This window comes from Mandrillus leucophaeus, unplaced genomic scaffold, assembly GCF_000951045.1.
Source record: "Mandrillus leucophaeus isolate KB7577 unplaced genomic scaffold, Mleu.le_1.0 Scaffold73, whole genome shotgun sequence".
In the NCBI taxonomy this organism is placed as follows: domain Eukaryota; kingdom Metazoa; phylum Chordata; class Mammalia; order Primates; family Cercopithecidae; genus Mandrillus; species Mandrillus leucophaeus.
Genome location: NW_012107919.1, coordinates 5,101,619 through 5,125,630, shown reverse-complemented (window position 1 = coordinate 5,125,630; position 24,012 = coordinate 5,101,619). Strand labels below are relative to the sequence as shown.

Below are 24,012 nucleotides of genomic sequence, written 5' to 3'. Positions count from 1 at the left end.
CTCTTCAGAACAAGCCTCCTCATTTTTTGCAATATGGATGGGTTAAGAATTTTGTAAATCTTTAAGCTCTGGTTCCTTTTTGCTTAACAATTCTTTCAATTCAACTGTCTCCTTTCACATTTTACTATAAGTAGTCAGGAGCAATCAAGAAGCTCTCCCAACAGTTTGCTAAGAAATCTCCTCAGCTGAAAATCCAATTTAATCACTTGCAAATTCTACCTTCTGCAAAACACTAGAACACAATTCCAGCAAGTTCTTTGCCACTTTATAAGGATCACCTTTCCTCTAGTTTTTTGTTTTGTTTTTCATTTTTTGTTATTTTTGAAACAGAGTCTCAGTCTGTCACCCAGGCTTGGGTGCAGTGGTACGATGTTGGCTCACTGCAACTTCCACCTCCCAGGTTCAAGCGATTCTCCTGCCTCGGCCTCCCAAGTAGCTGGGATTACAGGCATGCACCACCACATCCAGCTAATTTTTTGTATTTTTAGTAAAGAAGGGGTTTCACCATGTTGCCCAGGCTGATCTAGAACTCCTGAGTTCAGGTGACCCACCCATTTGGGCCTCCCAAAGTGCTAGGATTATAGAGTGAGCCACCATGCCTGGCCTCCTCTAGTTTTTAATAACATCTTACTTATTTCCACTGAAACCTCACCAGAATTACTCTTAACATACATAATTCCAGCATCACCTCAAAACTCTTCCAGTCTGTACCTATTACTCAGTTCCAAAGCCACTTCCACATGTCGAGGTATTCGTTACAGCAATATTCCACATCCTGGTAACAAAATCTGTCTTAGTCAGCTCAGGCTGCTATAATAAGCTATCATAGGCTGGGTGGTTTAAGCAGGGAAATTTATTTTCTCAGAGTTCTGGAGGTTGGAAGTTTAAGATCAAGGTGTCAGTATGGTCAGGTTCTGGTGAGGAGTCTCTTAGGGCTTTGAAGATGGCTGTCTTCTGGCAGTGTTCTTATATGGCAGAGAGAGAGTGTATGCTCTCTGGTGTCTTGCTTAATAATCCTATTGGATCAGGGCCCTACCTTTATGACCTCATTTAATATTAACTACTCTATAAAGGCCCTATCCCCAAATATAGTCACATCAGGGGGATAGGACTTCAACATATAAATTTTGGGAAGACATAAACATTTGGTCTACTGCAAAGAGATTTTTGTTAATTCACAGATATATTTATAATGTTTAACCTTGAAAGTAATATAATCAGTGCTAATAAAAACAATAAACTATGTATATATTGAAGTATCAAACATTAAAATATTATACCTGATTCTGAAATAGTTACATCAGTACAACCATTTTGAAGGACCTATCAAGATTTAATATAGTCACAAACTTAGACTCAATAATTTTCAATTTGAACATTATCCTGAATAAATAATTGCAAAGAAGTTGATTTTAGGAAAATAAAACAATGATATAATTGTATTACAATAGGAGAATGGTTATTAAGTACAATAACACATAACCGTAGTTGACCTCTTTAGCATGGCTCAGACATATCATTAACTACTATTAGATAAATAAGTCACAAAGGGTATGTATGTACGTATGTATGTATGCATGCATACATGGGAAAATGAGGAGAAATGAGAATCTTATAAATTGCTGGTGAAAGTGTTAACTAATACAATAGCCATATAATGTAAATAAACAATAGCCCACAATGATAGGCATACTGCATACTTTTTCCATACTAATTTTACTTCTAGATATATACCCTGGAGAAATTTTAATACATGCACATGAGGTTTACATAAAGTACACAAATATTTGTAGGAGCAGTGTTCGTTACAATAAAATTTGGAAAGACACTAAATGTCTGTCAACAAGTAATAAGCAGACTGTAGTATATTCATACAATAAAATGAATAAATTACTGTGTGGAAGTTAAAAGTCAATGCATAACATCTTTATATTTCAGCATAAATATGTCTCATCATGTTGCAAGTGCAGAGTGACATGTATAGTATATCATTTATATAAAGTATAAAAAAGGCAAAACACAGATATATGTGTAATATATACATGTGAATATGAACGCATATGCTTTAATACACACATATGCATATTTACATATGATTGGTTTGGCTGTGTCCCCACGAAATCTCAACTTGAATTGTATCTCCAAGAATTCCCACATGTTGTGGGAAGGACCAAGGTAGGGGGAGGTAATTAAATCATGGGGGCCGGTCTTTCCCATATCAGTCTTGTGATAGTGAATAAGTCTCATAAGATCTGATGGGTTTATCAGGGGTTTCTGCTTTCGCTTCTTCCTCATTCTCTCTTGCCACCACCATGTAAGAAGTGCCTTTAGCCTTCCTTCATGTTTCTGAGGCCTCCCCAAACATGTGGAACTGTAAATCCAATTAAAACTCTTTTTCTTCCCAGTCTCGGGTATGTCTTTATCAGCAGTATGAAAACAGACTAATACAACATATATGTAAATATATACATATACATATATATAAGGACACCCTGGTCAACAAATGGTGCTGGGATAACTAGCAAACCACATGTAGAAGAGTAAAACTGGATCCTCATCTCCTACCTTATACAAAACTCAACTCAAGATAGATCAAAGATTAAAATCTAAGACCTGAAACCATAAAAATTCTAGAAGATAAAATCAGAAAAATTCTTCTAGACATTGATATAGGCAAATAATTCATGACTAAGAACCCAAAAGCAAATGCAAAAATAAATAAATAAATGGGATCTAATTAAACTAAAAAGCTTCTGCACAGCAAAAGAAACTATCAGCAGAGTAAACAGACAACCCACAGAGTACGATAAAATATTTGCATACTATGCATCAGACAAAAAACTAATATCCAGAATCTACAAGGAACTCAAACGATTCAGCAAGTAAAAAACAAATAATCCCATCAAAGAGTGGGCAAAGGACATAAATAGACAACTCTCAAAGGAAGATATACAAACAGCCAGCAAACACATGAAGGAAATGCTCAACATCAGTAATTATCAGGGAAATGCAAATTAAAACCACAATGAGACACCACCTTACTCCTGCAAGAATGGCCATAATTTAAAAATCAAAAAATAATAGATGTTAGCGTGGATGTGACAAAAAGAGAGCTCTTTTACTCTGCTGGTGGTAATGTAAACTAGTACAATGACTATGGAAAACAGTATGGAGATTTCTTAAAGAACTGAAAGTAAAACTACCATTTGATCCAGCAGTCCCACTACTAGGAATCTACCAAAAGGAAAAGAAGTCATTATGTGAAAAAGACACACGCACATGCATGTTTATAGCAGCACAAGTCACAACTGCAAAAATATGAACAAGACTAAATGCCCATCAATCAACAAGAGGCTAAAGAAAATGTGGCATATATACATCATGGAATACTACTTAGCCATAAAATGGAATGAAATAATGGCCTTTGCAGCAACTTGGATGGAGTTGGAGGTCATTATTCCAAGTGAAGTAATTCAGGAATGGAAAACTAAAGGCGTAAGAATAATATAATGGACTCTGGGGACATGGAGGAAAGTTGGGAGGGAGTGAAGGATAAAAGACTACATATTGGGTACAGCATAAACTGCTCAGGTGACGGGTGCATCAAAATCTCAGAAATCACCACTCAAGAATGTATCCATGTAATCAAAAACTACCTTTCCCCAAAAAACTATTAAAATAAAATAAAATAATAACAATATATACATATAAATATGTAAATTTGTGTTATATAACATATGCATGTATGCTAATATATACATGTACATATATGTAATATATAATATACAATATATTATATATAATATAATATAATATATTATATATACTATAAAATATGACTGGAGATTCAGATAATGGTTACCTCTAGAGAGGAAGCACAGGGAAGAAAAATTATACATAAATCTATCCAGAAAGACAGATATAGACATGCTTTATTTCCTGAAAAAAATATCTGAAGAAAGGATTTGATCGAGTTGCATTTGGCTTACAGAAATGTTTATTCCAATCTTTCATGTCTGGAATATTTTCATTATTTCGACATAAGGAAAATGAAGAAGCACATTCCTATTCCATATAGGAGAACAGGAAACACAAAGCTAGGAAGGAGAATGGTATGGTTATTGAACAGTGATAATATTAGCTTGACTTAAGAAGAGATTCTAGTATTAAGGAATGAGGAGAAATAAATATGAACTGATAGGAGAATCTTGATGATGTAATACTTAAGGAACCAGGCTGAGGAATATAAGAGGAAAGATAGTATTTGTATTTGGAATATAATTTTCTCTTATATTTAAAATTTTGTAACTAAATGCCTTAATTCCAGGCAAGATGCTGTATCTGCAGCTTTCTTCTCTAATGGCTTCTTGCAGAACTGAAGGTGACTCATGTCCTAGCTCAGCCTGGTGGCTACCACAGAAACAAATCAAAATAAAGTGTTCAGAAAAAAGTACTGGGAAAAAAACAAAATAAATGGCAAACCAATATTCTGGAACTAGAGTCCAGAAAAATAGGAAAGAGGGTTAGGAACAGAAAAAGTATTTTAAGACATAAAGGCCAAAAAAAATAACAAAAATTAGAGCCACATATATCCAAGAAATTCAACAAATTGCAAAAGGTAAACTCCCCAATAAAAACCCAAAAGGCACATCATGATCAAACTGCCAAAAAAAAGTGATCAATATAAATTCTTAAAAGCAATAAAAGAAAAAGTCATTACATAAAGAAGTACTAAGGTAAGAATACTCTCCAATGTTACATCAGAAACTTGTGATGAATAGAACAACATCTTTAAAGTCTGGGGAAGAAAACCTATTGATTTTGTCCGTACTCAGTGGGAAGGAAGGAAGGTCTCAAAAAAGCAAGAGCTCATCTCTTTAAAAAAAAAAAAAAAAAAAAAAAGTTTTAACAAAAGAAGTTCTTCAGGCAAAAGGAAGACAACCTAAGTGGACACTTGGATTTATTAAGGAATAAAGAATATAAAACTCATAAGTATGTGGGTAAAGAAAAAGACATTTTTCTCATTTTTAAATATCTTTTAAAATTTCCTGTTTAAGTAAGAATATAACAATATTTTCTGGGGAAAATAACAGATAAAAATAAAATACACGACAACAGTGGCACAAAGAATAGGAAGGATAAATAAAAACATATGCTTCTTACATTATAGTGAAGTAATAAGTATTATTCAAAGATAGAGTATAAAAAGCTAAATATATAAACAAAACATCCTAGAGCAACTACACATACACTCATGCATACAAAGCAAGCCAAAAAGATATAGCTAATAAGCTTATGGTAGCTGTGTTAGGCCATTTTTGTATTGCTATAAAGGAATGACAGAGGTTGGATAGTTTATAAAGAAAAGAGGTATTATTGGCTCACAGTTCTGTAGGCTGTACAAGCATGGCTCCCGCATCTGCCTCTGGTGAGGGCCTTAGGAAGCTCATAATCACGGTAGAAAGTGAAGGAAGAGCCAACACATCAAATGGTAAGAGGAGGAGCAAGAGAGAAGGGGGAAGTCCCAGGCTTTTTTAAACAACCAGATCTCCTGTAAACCAACGGAGCAAGGTACTAAAGCATTCAGGAGGGATTTACCCCCATGATCTAATCACCTTCCACCAGGCCCCACTTTCAACAGTGGGAATCACATTTCAACATGACACTTGGAGGGGACAAACATACTAACTATTTCAGTAGCAATGAAGTGACCAAAAAGAAATGTATTTTATCCAAAATAAAGCAGTTTAAAAAGATAAAATAATAAACAAATGAGACAAATAAAACACAAATGACAAGGTAAAATAATTAATTTATTACTTTACCAATCATATTACTAATTATATTAAATGTAAATGGTCTAAACACTCCAATTAAAAGAAATTTTCAGACTGGAGGAAATAGCAAGGCCCAAATATATTCTTTCTACAAGACAGAATATAAAAATACAGATAAGTTAAAATTAAAGGACAGAAAAGTAAAAGGACAGTATTTTATAATAACATTTGTGAAAAGAAAATTGGAGTAGCTTTATTAACATAAAACAAAATGGACTTCAGAACAAAGAATATTACCACGAATAAAGAGGAACATTTCATAAGGATTTTAAGTCAATTTATCAAGAAAATACAGCAATCTTAAAATAATACAAACCCGATAACAGCACTTCAAAATATATGTAGAAAACACTGATAGAACTGAAAGGAGAAATAGACAAATCCAAAATTACAACAAGAGTAACAGAAGACGTGAACAATACTATCAACTAGCTTGAACAAACTGACATTTAAAAACACTTAAACCAATAAGACAGAACAAACATGGAACATTAATTTGGATATATTTTGAGACATAAAGCAAATCTCAAAAAATTTCAAAGGATTAAAATTATACACAGTTTGTTCTCTGACCACGATGGAAACTAGAAACCAATTACAGAAAGATATACAGAAATCCAAAAATAATTGCAAATTAAACAAGATATTTCTAAATAACAGACGTGAAAATCACAAGAAAAACTTTAAAGTCTTTTGAATTAAAGAAAAATGAAAACAGCATACTGAAATTTGTTAGGCATAGCAAAAGCAGGGCTTTGAGGGAAATTTATAGCATTAAATGTTTACATTAGAAAAGTAGAAAGGTCTAAATCAATTAAGCTTTTATTTTATGAAACTAGAAAAAGAAACATCAATTAAACCCTACATAAGCAGAAGTAAGGAATTAATAAAGCATAAAATCAATGAAATAAATAGCAGACCAAAAATAGAAAATCAATTAGATGAAAAGCCATTTCTTGGAAAATATAAATAAAATTGATCACCTCAGCTAGACGAGTTAAGTAAAAAATGAGAGGCTAGAAATTGCCAATATAAGGAATTAAAAAGCAAATTCTACAGACTTCAAATGAATGATAATAAAATATTATAAACATCTTTATGTCAATACATTTTCAATTTAGATTAAATGAACAAATACCTTAAAAGACATTAAACTACTAAAGATCACAAAGAATTATGTAACATAAACAGCTACATGTTGAACATAAAGATAGGAACACTGAGGAATACTAGAAGGGGCAAAGAGGGAGAAGGGCTGAAAAACTACTTATTGAGTAGTATGCTCACTACCTGGGTGATGGGATCATCTGTACCCCAAACCACAGAATATAGCCATATAACAGACCTGCACATGTACCCTGCCAAATGTAAAATAAAAGTTGAAATCATATAAGAGTAAACAAATAAATAGCTATACGAATACTAAAAATTTTTTAATTCATAATTTAAAACCTACCTGTAAACAAAACTCCAGGCCCAGATGGTTTTACTAATGAATTTTACCAAATACTTAAGAAATAATAGAGGTGGTAAACAAACTTGGAAAATAGAAGAAGAAGAAGTACCTCTCAACTCGTTTGATGAAGCCAGCATTACCCTAATACCAAAATCAGACAAAGATATTAAAAGAAAGATAAACTACAGGCCAATGCCCCTCAAGATCAGAGATATAAAAATCACTAATAGGATTTAATAAATTTAATAAATTCAAGTAATATATATAAGGATGATAATATATAATATATATGCAAATACTACATGAACAAGTAGTGTTTATCTCAGAAACATAAGGTTTAATATTTGAAAATGAATCAACATAATTTACTATATTAACAGTAAAAATATGTATATGAAAATCTCAATAAATGCAGTAAAAACTATTTGACAAAATATGTTACCTAAATTATGACCTGAATAATCAGACTTGAGACCCACAAATTCTCACACAGCCCCCAGGGAACAAAAAGGTAGCAAAGTTGTAGCCAGAAAGGCCTCAGATATTAAGGGCCGACGACCAACTGGCATTTATATCTGGAATGAAAGGATGGCACAGCATAAGAAAATAAATCAATGTAATTCTCCACATTAACAAAATGAAGATTAAAAAACACAATGATGATCTAAATTGATGCAGAAAAAGCATTTGGTAAAATTCAATACGCTATGATAAAAACACTCCAACAAAGTAGGGATGGATGAAAATAAAAGCCATATATGAAAAGGCCACAGCTAACATCATATTCAACAGTAAAAGACTGAAAGCTTTTCCTCTAAAATCAAAAACAAGAAAAGGATGCCCACTCTCATCACTACTATTTAATATAGTACTGAAAGTCCTAGCCAGAACAGTTAGACAAGAAAAAGAAAAGGCACTCAAATTTGGAAGGAAGAAGTAAAATTATCTCTGTTCACAGATGAGATTATTTTACATATAGAAAACCCTAAAAATTCCACACAAAAATCTGTTACAACTAATAATTTCAGCAGTTTCAGGATACAAAATTAATGCACAAAAATTGGTTGCATTTCTATATACTAACAATGAGAAATCCAAAAAGGAAATTAAGAAAACAATGTAAATATACTTAACACTACTGCATTGTACACTTAAAAAATGGGTAAATGGGTGAATGTAATGCTGTGTGTTTTTTTACAATAAGAAATAGTCATAAAAATATTAAGGGCCAAAAAGAAAAAAAAATAGAAAAAAGAAAAAAAAAAAGGGCCAAAATGCCTACAATTACTACACTGCAGAGGCTGAGGGGTGGCTCATGTAGGCCAAGACCAAGATGGAAAAATGTGGTACTAACTCAGCAAGAGTCAAGCTAAGAATACAGCTTCCAGGGTGCACTCCCACCCACCCAGAGAACATCCAGCATCAGCTTCCAACCTCGGCAGCAGACAAGACCAATCATCTCTGCAGTCAGATACCACATGGCTCAAAGGACCACCTTTCTCTCCCTTGAACCATGATGACTCCAGAATATTTTACTCACATGCTATCTCGAAGGATTTATAAAAATTGGGTAACCTTTACTTAGAAAACTATGTACCAACATTTTAAGTTGACATTTAACATTTTTTATCATTAGCTTAAAAAGTTACAAAGTATGTAATTTCTGCCATGTTATAAATATTGCCATTACCAAAGAAAACTGTTAAATTGGTTTTTAAAATCTATCCAGTGAGGTTTGATACCAGAGAAGTTTTACATCAATAATTACCCATTTTTTAAAACTTGAAAAAACTCTTCTTTAACAATCAGAAAGTTATGAAATTTTGTTTTTGTTTTTGTTTTTTTGAGACAGGTCTTACTCTGTTGTCCAGGCTGGAATGCAGTGGCATGATCACACCTCACTGTAGCCTTGACCTCCAAGGCCCAGGCAATCCTCCCACCTCAGCCTCCCAAGTAGCTGGTACCACAAGCATGCATGCATCATCACATCTGGCTAAATTTTTTATTTTTGTAGAGATGGTGTCTCCCTATGTTGCCCAGGCTGGTCCCGAAATCCTGGGCTCAAGCGACCCTCCTGCCTCTGCCTCCCAAAGTGCTAAGACAATCAGAAAGTTTACATCCTTCCTTTTTCTTCTCAACTTTGTATTTCTATACCACTTCTTCCTTAACAGAAACACATATATAACAGCAAGGAAAGATTTGGAGCCCTATCACAAGCTGATGACACTAATATTTTCAAAGTGTCCTTTTGTTTGGTGCCTGGAGGTTTTTACACCACAAGGTGATACACCAGAATAGACTCAGGATGAGGAAGAGGTGTGCTTTGCCTTTTTAAAGGGTGAATGGAAAATGGGAAAGGAGAAAACAGATGGCATTCCCTTACACTGCAGGCACATTCTCAATCAGAATCATTTTACTAAAAAGTGCATATGGGAGTTGGGAATCTGGACCTTCATTCTCTTAAAACCACTGTACATCTCCTGCTCTTTGTATACATTCAGGGGAACAACCCCAATGGTTACTTAATAAGCCCTTCTCCTCCATAAACACAGATGACTTCTTGGAGGGAACACAAAAAAAAAAAAAATGGCAGAAAGATGAACATCTGGGCATCTTTATTCAAAAGGCTGAGCATTGCCTAAATAAACCGGTTAAATTATTTGGTCTGAATCAGATTTAGTTTTACTTTTCTCCCACCACCACGTGTGAAAGATAAAACCAGATTTAAACAAAATAAGGAAAACACTTCTTGGCATGTCTTGTATAGTGTGAGTGGATTTGCTCTCCTGCAGTGTGTATCTCCTTCCTAAAGTAAACTCTAGAAGATGCTTTCCAAACTTCAATGATTTGCTTTCCCCATCCACACTATCCAACCACGTTAGGATCTCAGATCCTGAGACTGAGGAAGGTCTTCTGACCTTAGTCTTACATTCAAAATAGGCCACAAATTTAGCTTTTTTCATTATCTGCAAATAAAGTTACACACACAATCAAGAAGGTACAGTGACAGGATACTCTGAAGAAGACAGTCATTTTGAAACATCTGCCCCATCACCAGATCATTCCCCCAACATGGGTTATGATTAATATTTTTAAGAAATCTTTTAATTATCATGTAAATAGAACAATTATATCATACTGTGCTTTTTGTTAATAGAGTTAATTTTAAGGGTAATCATGTAAAATATACTTAATGGTTTTAAAATCCTGTTTTGGCATTTCTTCATTATTTAATATGCTGTGAACTTTAAAAAAATATACCACTCTCAATCTCTGAAAGGTCCTATCTATATCCACTGCCCTTAATTCTCCAACACCAATTTTTTCTTTAATCCTATTCACTCTAAGTTTTCATTAGCTTCCAAAGGCCACTGATATCCTTTTTTTAAAAAATCACATATAACCTGTTTGAAATGATATCTTGTTCACTCCTGACTTCATACCACTGCCTATCTGAATCTCCTTTTCAAACTCTACCCATACTTCAGTTAATAAAACATGCTTTGCATTTCCTAATGAAGATAGGCTTTAGTGCCATTACAACCCTATCTTGCTGTCTCACCTTAGACAAGGACCTCACTGCCATTGGTCTTAATTACTTTATAATATTAATAATAAAGATGCTGGTGATGATAGCTAATCCTCAGTGAGCACTTACTCGTAAGTAAGTAAGTTAGTTCCAGGTACTGTTTTAAGAGTCTTTGGTGGCTCATGCCTGTAATCCCAGCACTTTGAGAAGCCGAGGTGCGCAGATCATCTGAGGTCAGGAGTTCAAGACCAGCCTGGCCAATATGGTGAAAACCCGTCTCCACTAAAATACAAAAATTAGCGGGGCATGATGGCATGTGCCTGTAACCCCAGCTACTCAGGAGGCTAAAGCAGGAGAATGGCTTGAACCTGGGAGGTGGAGGTTGCAGTGAGCCAACCTCGTGCCACTGCACTCCAGCCTGGGTGACAGAGTGAGACTTTGTCTCAAAAAAAAAAAAAAAAAAGTTTTATATACATGATTTAATCTTCACAACAACTCAGTGAGGTAAGTATTACTGTCTTATTATCTATAAAATGAGAGGACTGGGTTATACACCCTTTAAAATTCATTCAACCTCAAAATGCTTTCATTCTATTTTCATGCTAGTCTTTCTTTTATTTAAGTTCCCATAATACATAGAATCTGTACCACATATTTTAGCACTTCTTTTTATACTGATAAGTATATTTCTTAATAGCTTCACATGGGTGTGCCTTGTCTCCAAAACAAGAAAGTAGCTTCCTGAGGGCGAGGCCTTAGAGAATTCTCCTATATTTTCAACAGTGGTTAATACACAGGGCACATAAGTGGCACTCAACACTTCATCATTTCAGTTTGTCTTCTTTGGTTCTCTAATTACTTTTTTGGGGTGGGGAGGTACCCAAAATATAAGGTTAAATCAGTGACTGGTAGAATTATAGTCCCTAAAGATGCCACACCATATAGTTCATTTATAAGGATCTTAAGAGACACTGAAGGGCCTAAAGGTGTCCACCTGGTGGTTGGATGGCAAACAGATTGTGAACTATATGGTTTTGTTTTGTTTTTTCAAAATATTTGCTTTCTTTTGCTTTATGAGGACTGGAGCACCTTACCTATCCAACACCAAATTAGATCCTGATCATGTTAAAAGATTTGTCACTTTGTTAATCACAGGATGAGGATTCCAATGCCAGAAGTGAAACTGGAATACCAGTAGCAAAGGCCATGAGGCCTTTAAACACCTGTAATACAGGCCTTTAAAAGACCTTAACTTTTACAACTTTCTATAACTTTTATAACTTTCTGTAACCTAAAGAAATTTGATCTGAATTTGTTAAATAAACATGAATATACCTGAATTTCAAAGCATATTTAGGATATATGCAATTGTTTTTATTTTAATTTACCTTATATGATTATGAAGACTAAGGAGGAAAATAATTATAAAAAGAAAGCCATAAGATTTGTGAAGGAAGCATTAACTAGACAGGAGAAGACCAGAGATGGGTATTTTTTAAAAGTCCTTGGAAAACCCTTACGTACTTTATCCTACCTTGTCATAACACCTGTAAGTTACAAAGTTACATTTCTTCTTATGTGAAAGGCCTGTATTACAGGTGACATAACAAAGATCTGTCACCTTGTTAATCACAGAATGAGGAATCCAATGCCAGAAGTATAACTACACATCCGACCGAATTTTTGCCTTGTGAAAAAGAATTGTCCAGTGGAATTTTCAGTGATGATATAGCTATTGAGTAATCAAAATGTGGCGAGGGAGATTGAGGAACCCAATTTTCAATTTTATTTCATTTTAGTTTAAAAACACAAGGTATAGTGTATTGGGCAGTACAGTTCTAAAAAATGTAACTCACCTGTGGTTTGCCAAAGCTGAAGCCCTTTCCAGCACCTTTTATTTATGCTATAATTCTTTTCTCTGAAGCTTTCAATATCTACTTCCCAGTCACATATATTAAGTGTTGATAAATGAACTCTTGCCACATCCTTTTTCCATGCATGACTGGCTATGTTTAGAAACTTAAATATTTTAGAAATGTAACAGGATACTGATTATTTTAGGGAGGTTATGTAAAATTGATTTTCTAACATAATTGAGAAAGTTTTATGGAAGAGAGCAATAAATTAATGTTATATTAATTCACACCGTTTGCAACATATAAAATAAGAGCAAAGAATGAATTATATTATTTGAAAATTAGAAGTTTGTTGTAAGATTGATGTTTACTCGAACTAACGCTACTAACAAGAAGTGAGAGGAAGCCACTATATATGTCTCTGAATAAAATAAAGCAAAGCAATGATTCCCAACATGTTTACAACTGCTTTATCAATCATTAGTCAGACTTCTCAACAACCAAAGATCTTAACTAGCAATCATTGACAACAATGATCCATTTGAATAGTAAATAGAAAATACTAGTCAATCCTCAAGAGAGTTGGTTTTCCTCCCACTAAGAATGTGCATTCAATACCGTTTTAGTTCTTCAAGGAAAAAAACATTCATATTCTTGTCCATTCACACGAACCTCTCAGTGAGCATTATTGTTTTGGGAGGAGGGGGCAGAAGGCAGGGGGCCCAGGATGTTGACGGAACAGATAGGATGTCAGGTGAAGATAGAATGCTATGCCCTCTCTAACCAGCTGAAGACTCGGCATGATTGTTTTCTTACAAATAATACCTGTGGGTGTTGAAACTGTTCAGGGAATCTATCAAACACACTCTTTCACTTTGCTGCTGTAACTCTATAAAATTTATTCTCATTTCAAAAGAGTCATAGGCAATAATACCTGTAGGTGGTTGAGTAATTTAAAGAGCATTTGTCAGGTCTACTTTCAAGTACTTTGCCTGGACAATTCTATCTTTATTTGGAGATTTTAAAATGCAATATTTCTACCCAATATGATTAGAAATTTCAACATAGGATATCTTCATCTAACTAAAGAAGGGTATCTTCATCTAACTAAAGAATTATCTTAAATATAAGTGGGGATATAACATTAGGATGTCTGAGAATAAATTTTTGGTCAGAAAATGAAAATAAATTTATGTTATAATCATTTCCATTTTTTACAATTATGGAAGTCATTCACACACAGACATAAAAACCAAATACATCAACAGTGTATTAGAAAAAATGCATTAATAATATATTAATGCCAAATTATTCATCTCAGGGAAACCTAAAGGCCTAGCTCTATAAACTTAGAAAAATGGTTCATATTCTGTGAAGGGAGAGTTGAGTGAGAAAAAACACAACTTTCCTTGTTAAGTCCATCTATATCCATATTAAGTTTACTTTATCTGTATTATAATTAAAACACTTAAATTCAGATTTTTATAAAATTTTCTATTCAGTCACAAGTACAGAGGATAAATGATTTTTAAATGTTTCCATATTAGTTCATTCAAAAAGTATTATAAAATGAAACAATTTAAATACTTTTTAATTAATCAAGAAAAGTAAGGTGATAACTAATATTTTAATGTGTTGATAAAGATGGAGACATATTCCTAGATGATCCCCAAATGGAATTCACTTTTCATGAAAATGTTCAGAATTGCGTAAGCAGAAAAGTCTATCTTTCCTTCATGAGATGCAGTTTTTAAGTAAAAAAATATTTATTTTAAAATACCATTTGAAACATAAGTTGGCCCTTATTCTCTGAAGGAGGTTTACCATTAATAAAGATAATTTTTCTAATTGAAAGACACCCAACTGAGATGTCAATAAAGCTCTCTGGTTTTATAGAACGGAATTACCATGTAAAAAAGAAAAACCTCTATTTTTTTTCCAAAGTGAGTTATTTAATAAATAGTTTTCATGATAAAAAGTTCAATTTTGAGCTAGAGATACATATTTGACACTTGGTAGTATAATTCTAAAAGAATTAGAGAAAAATACAGATTTCAAAATTTTCTCCTGACCTAAACAAACAGCTTTATGACAAGTCAAATGAAACGTTCCATGAAGATAAATGTGTCATGGATAAATGATGGAAAATAAACAGTATTTCAGTATCACTTCTTATTTTATTCCACTGTCGCTTCCCCCCTCTCTGTAATAATTACCTATGCACAAACTCTAGATGGCAATATTGCACTTACTGTACTTTTGAGAAAATTGTCGCAGTCGATCCCCACATATCCTCTTTATCAACATTTTATGTGCCATGGATCTATAGCCTCTTATTATAAGTGTAATGAAGCAGAAGTTATTGAAGCATTTTATTGATTGCTCAGATCACAAGTTTACTGCCATACTGAATTGGCACCTTACTCACTGAAGCAAACTGCTGACACCTTTTTTAAAAAGTGACAACTACATCTATTTCATGACCAGAAATCCATTTTCATCTCTATCAAGACAAGAATGCAATTTTCACTTCATTTAACTGATGTTAGGCCTGCTCAAAGCATGACACTTAGAAAGAGACACAAGTTTAAGGTTCTTAAAATACTTCAAGTAACTAGAATGCAGCTTGGTTTCAGGAAAAAAAAAATCAACAATCACTCAAATCTACAAACAACCTAATATTCTAAAAAAAATTACTTATCAGAACCTTCAGAAGTAGTTTTCATCTCGAAATGACTGTCACGCTATTTTCATGTTTTTAATAGTACATTGTGTTTATATATTATAGATTTTGTTCCAAGATTTCAAAGGATAATTAAGAAGTTTTTTAAATATTGAAATATTTTAAGTGTTCTCACAGAAAGACTAAGTCAAAGAAACAGCTCAATTTTTAAAGTATATACAGAAAATAAAATAGAAATAGTTATTCATTCAATAATGTAGAACCAATAAATTATTTTAATTGACACAGGATCTGAAAAGACTAACTTTAAGCACTTTTTTTTTGAAAAATTAAAATACTAAGATTCCTTTTTAAATACTTTATGCAATAAACAAATTTTGTCAATAATAAATGTAATTCAAGCATATTTTGAGCTGAATCAATTCTGGATATAATTATATTATACTGTTGTTTGATACCTAATTACCAAACTTATTGAAAGTGTGGATAAAGTGAGCCAACATTTACTTACACAATTTTTTAAACAAAATTTAAGTGCTTTGATAGAGCTTAGTTTTAGTATATTAACAAAATACATTTCAATTTTAAACTGCAAAAACAATATATACTGAAGCTAGATGGTTATTTCCTCATCAAATAATATGCCCACAAGATAAATCTGCAATATTGCTATAATTTAAAAAGTAAAACCTAATTTTTGAAATAGAAATTCAGTACCTGAGATCGCTAAACACAATACGCCAAATATAGAACTTTTACATATAGCATATATAACAGCTTCCAAAAAAGTTAACTTGCTTAAATTAATAAACAAAAGAGACTACATACATGCAAAAAAATTTAAATTTAAATCACTCAGGCCAAAAATTATATAATCCTCAACAAACTTTATTAAGTAATGATTTACTAGAAATAGCTCAAATACACATTTCTAAATTAAAATTACAGAAATAAAACATTTTCCCGCAACTTCAGACATAAATAGAAATTGCAGTGTTTTTCAATACACTACCAAAGTTTAGAAAATACCCCAAGAATTTAAGAAATACTGGAGAATACTTTGGTTTATTTATTTTGCTTTAAGTAATCAAATCAGCTAAAATTTAATCTCAAACTTAATCATTTTATTCCGAAGTGCTAAAAACTGGAGTAGAATTAAAAATTTCTTAAAATTTCATAAATTCACAGATGCATTTTTTCATGGCTTAACGAAATCAGGGGCTATGACTCTCTTCCTAATTAAGATGGTGCTTATCATATTATAGTTAGATACTCATTTCCCTTTTTTTCTCTCTGAATTTCAAAAATAACTATGCAATCTATAAGAACTGTTAGGTCATACTGTGAACAGCTTTACATGATTAAAACTGAAAGTTTATAAGCATTTTCAAAAATTGTATTAAAAAAAAAGTGCTATACATTCTTTTGTAAAAGTCTCCAGGAATTTTGTTGGTTTGGGGAAAAATTCAAACTTGTGAAGACATTTTCAGAAATGAGTGTTTCTCAAAAATCACATTTGTACTTAACACTGCCCATCAGCCATTCTGAGTCATTATTTGTATGGCTGCCTGGCACAGTTCCATACACATTTATGCATCTTTACAGTGTTTCTGAACAGACTACCATATTTTGTTTACTGACAGCAGCTAAAAGCTCTATGTAGGATCATAAATAAAGAAGATCATGTTTAAAAATCACTAATATCATTTTAAAAGGTAGTGCAGCCTTGTGTTTTGGCCTCTGCTTAGCTGTGTTAGGCCTATGAATGACAGCTTCCCTGCTTGAAGCACACAGAAAGCACAGCCTTCCTCATTCACTGACAGGACTGTGGCCTTTTCACACGTTCCTTCCACAGCAGTGTTTGTCCCCAAACACTAGAACTCGACACAATGGCATTCCTACTTCAACACCCCCACCAACAGCACCACTACATAACAAGAATGCTAATGAGATGGAACAGGCCCTGTCACTGAAAGTGTTAACTACATTTCATAGGAATGCGTTTATGCAATTGCAAAGATTACCAATTAAATAGATTCTGCTTAGCTCCAAGCAATTTCTAAGATGTTTCCACTTTTAAGGAAATAAATGTGATAAATGTAAGACTAAGTGACTTTATGCTGTTCTAAATATAATATCTCATTTTAATACACACGAATCAGTATATATTTAAGACCACCCTAATGTAGTGTGCTTAATTCAGTTGCATGCTATAACAGCCAAGCTAAAGTTAAAAATTGAAAAATGAGTAAGTTCGTAAACATAAAACCAGTCGCCCTGACTTTTCTTTTAAAGCTATATTATCGCGATTTATTAAAAGAAATTTCCTTTGGGAATGACAACATTTAAAGCTTATATTTTGACAGACATCAAGACAATATTGTTGTTTTTATATGTGATCTCAAAAGTGAAATAAATTGAAATAATATCAAGAAAAATCTAATCATATGATTTATAAACTTTAATTTGTTAAGGAAATAGGAATCATCACCTAACTCCATTTCACCTATCTAAAGATTCTTTAACACAATCTTATATAAAACTAAATAGAAAAGGCTATACCAAAGGTCAAATGAAGTAAGTGTAGTTCAAACAAAGTTCATTAATGCTTCAGAAGGATATTTGCTAAGAAATCCCACTCACAAATAAAGATATTGTCAGGCTTAACACCTAAGCATTGATGGTCTGATAAGGATATCACTATAGTGAATTCTCTAAACATTCAAATAATTTTAAATTAAGTCTTGGTATAACACTACAAAAGAAGAAAACCTCAAGCATACATAAAATAGAGCACATCTAAAGCAACAGAAATTTACATAAAAATGCATAATGAGCAAATTTCTGCTTATTTTTCTTCATTTTTATATTTCAAAATAAAACTTAAGTATCATATTAAAACTGCTGAATGGAAAGCTCTGAATTACAACTTAATGGAAGAAAAAAGCTTTAGGAGAAATGGCAGAGAGCATAGGTTTCAAAATATTCTTAAATTCATATAATGTTGAAATCTTTACAGATTTCCCAAACAGACAATTACAGAGACACTGAAAGGTTAAATTTTGTTCATAATTTAATATTTAATAAAATATGTTTTTCATCTATTTTGAATCATAAAGAAATTTTTTAATTAAAGCACTAAGTAATTCTGAAAGTATTTTTTTCTTACAATGCACAGAGCTCTTTTAAATCTAGTATAGCAATTTATACTTATTTAAATTTTACATGTTTAAGACAGTGTAAGAAAAACATGCCATTACTTTCCGGGACGTTTCTTATTTCTAACACCCTTACTTGAAATAAAACTTAGAAAATGTTTAAATTTGTCTTTAGATTTTATTTAAACACTGCTTTTCTTGAATTGGAGAATTGTCTCATTATTTCTTCTAACATTAAATAATTTTAATTTTCAGTAAGTGGAATCAAACCACATAATTTCAAAAAAATTATTGTAATGCAATTCATCATGATCCATTTTACAATATCATTATATCTTAAAACGTAAATATTACAACTAAAATAATTTAATCTAAATGCAATAAAATATTTTATACTGGTTTCTATATATAATGGCTTAATAGAGAACATTAGTTTGGATTTTTATTTCTTTCATTGTATTATTACGAATAGCCTTATCTATTATAATTATTAACCCTGTTTCTGGATCTGCTGAAATTAACGAGGCAAACCAAACACATTTTGCGAAGTTTCGTGGGAAGATGTTTTTTGCTAATTCTGGATACCTTAGTACAACACTTTCTTCCAAAGTCAATACAAGTTGTTCTTTTCCAAACTCTACAGCAGGAGGTGCTGTGTGAACACTAAGACTGACAGCCCATTCCCACCTCCCCTTCCTCTCTGCAAGCAGAGAATAATAGCATGATGCTTTCAAAATATTCATTTTTCAGCAGTCTGTGGTCTCAGATAATGAGCCCAGTTCTAAACTGGAACCTCCCAGTTCAAAATGTAAAACCCAGTCCTTATTTAGCTTGGTAAAAATATGTGCTTCAATTCTTAAAACCAAGTACAAAGAGGATTTTTTAAATGTGGCAATTTCATTTTTATGTTATAAATGGCTTCGTAATTCTGCTTTACAAATGTGAATCATACTTTAAGATAAATCAAAAGTCCCTACACATGATTATAAAAATATCACCCTTTACACACACACATACAAATATGAAATAAATACACAGGAATTAAAGGACAAAATCCAGTTTAACCTGATTCAAATAAACTAACTCTGTTTGTATACTTTTGACTCCTGAAATAGAGAAGTTAAATAAGGATAAATGAAGTAAGTTACTCTTGACATGAAGTTGATTCGCGATTCCATTTTTCAGAATGTGATTTGTCGTATTCTAACCCCCATAAATCTGATTTTATGCTGGAAAAAAATAGAATGCTAAACATTTAAACCTTCAAATGACTTAGGAGCTATTTATTTTCTTAAAGTAATAGTTTATAGAATTTCCATGTAAGAAGTTGCCTTCACTTTGCCCACTATGCGCTGCAAGAAAAGATGAGACATATGACATCTTATACCAAAAGACAGACACAATTAGCTCCATTATTGTTGGCTTTGAGATTACAGAAGCAGCATTTTTGGCTCCCTAACGAGCACTGAGCTCACAAAATACATGTCACAGTTCTTTTATGACACAATGCCAATCATTGCCTCTATACAACCAAGCACATTTTTAAAACATATAATAAAGCAATTTTTAAAGAGGGATGACTCACCTGTTTATAATATTTTTTTGTAGACTTTAATCGTTGGTACAGGGCCAAAAGAACTCCTTGGATGTACATCTTAGCTCCTAAGGGGCTGAAACCTTCTCCCTTAGAGACCCAAAGTGGTCCCCGCAAAGGTGTGATGGAATTTTGCAGGCATTTTTCAAGCAGAGGAACTATTCAAGAAAAGAAGGGAAAAAAATTCTTTTGACCCAACCCAACCGAAATACACTGCCTGGAACACAGCCCCAATACCAGAGCTAACTCTTAACATCTATTATTTATATCTGACCTGGGTTAAGTCTTAGAGAGGCAATTCCTGCGTTACTAGTGGCCACCATGAAGGATGTATTTATATTGAGACACCCCCCATGCAAGACTCATAAGCTTTGTGAGCACACCTGAGTAGTTCTGAAGTGTGCCTAACTAGCTGCACAGAGTGTCATGGTGTGCACTGATTGCCTTATCTTCTCATTTATCACAGATGAGTTGGAACCAACCTTGCTGAAATCTACTTGCATTGTCCCGATAAAATTGTAAGATCCATGTTGTTTCTGTATATAGCTTCTTGTAGAGGAGTCTATATACCTAAAACATCACATCTGGAAATTATTCATAAAATATAATCCACACCTTTATAAGCCATCCTATTTGAAGATTTTTGTTGCATTCCTTAAGTAACCCATACAACAGGATGGCAAGACTGTTTAAAAATAGCAGGGAGAATTTTAAGCAAGCAGTTTATCATACCTTTCTTTTTTCAGTTTCTGGAATATGAAACAGTCAAGGATTTAAGAATGCTATTCCAGCACGCGTTTTGTAAACAGATAAAAGATATTTACTAATGAGTATGTACTGCAACATCCACAAGGAGTTGACAAACATGTTCATACACTTTTTCACACGATTAGCTTATAAAGTCTTTCTAGTGTAAAACAGTCCAATAACACGGCAGCTAGCTAACATTTTTCAAGATTTAATTTTCCTCTGAAAAGCCAGAAATCAAGAAATAAAAATGGCACACTTGGGAATCCACAAAAAGTAAATATTTTTCTGTATTTGGTCATTATTTAAGTATATACATGTGACACAAACTTAAACATACATAATAACTATATGTATTGGCTACCTTATTCTGATACACATTTCTGCTAGAAAAAGGAATTAAATAGATCACCGACAAAGAAAATAGGTCCGGCAAAGAAAATAGGTCATGCTGTTAGTTATGTTATATGTTGCATATTTTATGCAAAGAGGCCTAGCATAGCAATCTGGAAATTGAATTACAATTAGGTTCAGCTGAGCTGCTGAGAGGCTCAGTTATGCAAACGGCCTTTGCTACTGGTATTCTGCTAAATTTTGCTCTTGGTAAAAAAGTTATGCATTTCATGGCACTAAGTTCCACAACTCTCTAGCAAAGCATAATATATAGTCTGTCTAATATGTTCAACACTAAGGAGAATGTTGAAAATGGGGTTCAAGATTTTGCTACTAATATAGTATAAATAAAGTTAGGAGGAAATTATGAGCCAATGACTGCTGAAACATCTTCTTAGATGTATGCATAAAATTCACTTATTTAGCTTGAGAAACTAATTCCTGAAATTCATCTATCAACCCCATTTTTATACTCTCTTAGAGTAATTGCTTTTCTAAGTCTTATCATAACAAACACCTCAAACTTAAAAAAAATAAGATCATAAATACTATAAAAGCAATACAAATTAAAAGATAAATGAGCTTATATTCAGAATTATAACTCTTCAACCTTTAAAAAATGTAAAATATAAATCAATCTTGATTACAATTTTTTTCAAAAGAAACCTAGCTTAAGAATCATCAGTGCTTTTAGTTTATTGCTACACATTCATATATTACTATGCATTAGATTTTAATTCATACACCTTTAATTGGTATACTCATTGAACCTGCCATACTTTTTGAACACTGAAAGGCACGACATAAATAGATACTAAGTTGAAATAAAATTTAATAAATTGAGCAGTAGATGATAAGCTTGAATGATTTACACCTTAGAGTTAATCTTGAATTTAAACACGAGAAAATTTTATCAGATTCCCTATCTATGCTTGTCACAAAATAACTTTCAAATTCTTTATGTCAGCCCAAGGGACTCCAAAAAAAGCACTTACTAGATCTAACAACAAAAATTCTAGGTTTTTCAAAGTTTACACTGTCCATAAGAATTTTAGAAAAAAAATACAGCTTAGAAAAAAAATTAAAACTATACCACAGCATAAGCAGTGTCAGAATTGATACTGGATGGAAAACAGCTCCCATGTTCCACATGATTTATGTAATTAGGAATACTATGGAAACCAGAAACAGCAAAGCAAAGAAAGCAGTATTCACAAGCAGGTTTTATAAGGGACTTCAGAATCTGCTCTGAACTTGTTGAATAATCTGTTCAGTATTCCAGAATCTCCCTGCTGGAAGCAGGGTCCTCATTATAACCACGAGAGCACTAATAAAGGTTAGCCTCTGAACTAGGGATTAGAAGGCTCTTTCTTTTTGGAAGCTGCAAACTAGTAACTTTGATGATCTTCTTGAAAAGGAAGACAAAGCACACTCCAAGAACAAACAATGTTTCCACTAACTAGGAAGGTACAGAAAACATAAGAAAATGATACGCCTAAGTACTTAAAAAGGATATATAAATCAGCCTATGTTATACTAAAAAATTATAATATTTATTAAGCAGTTAGAATTAAAGAACTGTCCATTTAAAAAGGAGCCTTGGCCTAAAATGTACTTTTAAAATATTATTGAATAATTGATTTTTTAAAAAAAGAAGTCGCTTGACTTTTTAACCTTAACCATAGATTTTAACATGGATGTGAATTAGTTATTTAAGTGTTTTAGTGGATATTCCTAATATTCTATACCAAATCATAGCTCATAAGTACTCTTAACCAATGGTTTTCTTCTCTTTTATGTAGAGTTCCCTTTTTCCCTTATTACTTTTGTGTCCTTCCAACCATGTGCTTCTCTGTCTTCAAACTATTACGTAGAAATATTGCCTCATTCAAGAAGGTTATCCTATGGTCTTTTAATATTTGTGTGCATAACAACACATAAACATTCCTTCTTATGCGAAAGGCCTGTATTACAGGTGTTCTACCTAGTTTCTCCTGTTCGCATGATTGTGGTAAGAACTTCTCTTTTCTGTATTTTCATTAAGCTAGCCCTCAACATTTCATATTAAATGGTTTGGAAGTTGATCATCCCTTAAATTTAGCAATTATGCATATATCAGTCAAATGGAATCATTTCACTGGGATCATTTCCACCCCTGGAAAGATGAAAAGCTATGTGGATTATTACTTTTTATTCCTTTTGTTTCATCTCAAGTTATGATTATATGGCAAAATGAAAATTAATCCAATCATTTCAATGAGTTTGGCGCTAAGACTGAGGCTGTTGATAACTCATATGACCAAAAAGAGTAACTTAACTGGACAGAGCTGGTAGTGAGCATCATGGGTAAACAGATTATATAAACAAAACTAGTAGCTATATTAATTTCATAATATCAACTGACACCTTTCTCACTCACACTGTTTCATTCCTTTCCCATTGTCTCCCCTCTTTTCCCACCTATTAATATATTCTTATCCTTCAAGGCTCATATCAAATGTTACCACCTCTGGCAAAATATCCTAAATGATTTAGGTGGAATTAATTGCTCCCTCCTCTATGCCTCCCATAGCATTCTCCCTTTTTTGTTGTTGTTGTTTTTTGTTTCTTTTTTCTTATCAATTTGTATTAGTTCATATCTTCTCCCCTCCCACTTTCATCCCCCAGTAAATCCTGAAACCTTCTGGAGTTTGAAGCCGTATTTTTTAGTTCGGTGAAAGCAGTGCTCAACAAATGTCTACTAGATGAATAAATGTTAC

The 24,012-nt window shown here is 32.8% G+C and overlaps 1 protein-coding gene across 1 annotated transcript in view; it reads right to left on the bottom strand.

Annotated features, from left to right (window-relative positions):
• Nucleotides 1-20,407, bottom strand: part of LOC105528742 — a 180,858-nt gene extending 160,451 nt beyond the window's left edge. The window contains exons 1-2 of the mRNA XM_011965615.1: nt 20,388-20,407; nt 20,105-20,271 (exon numbers count right to left, since the gene is read on the bottom strand). Of these exons, the coding sequence (XP_011821005.1) occupies nt 20,105-20,173 (69 nt within the window). The 5' untranslated portion in view covers nt 20,174-20,271; nt 20,388-20,407. The remainder of the gene's footprint in view (nt 1-20,104; nt 20,272-20,387) is intronic.
• Between the last annotated feature and the right edge of the window lie 3,605 nt (nt 20,408-24,012).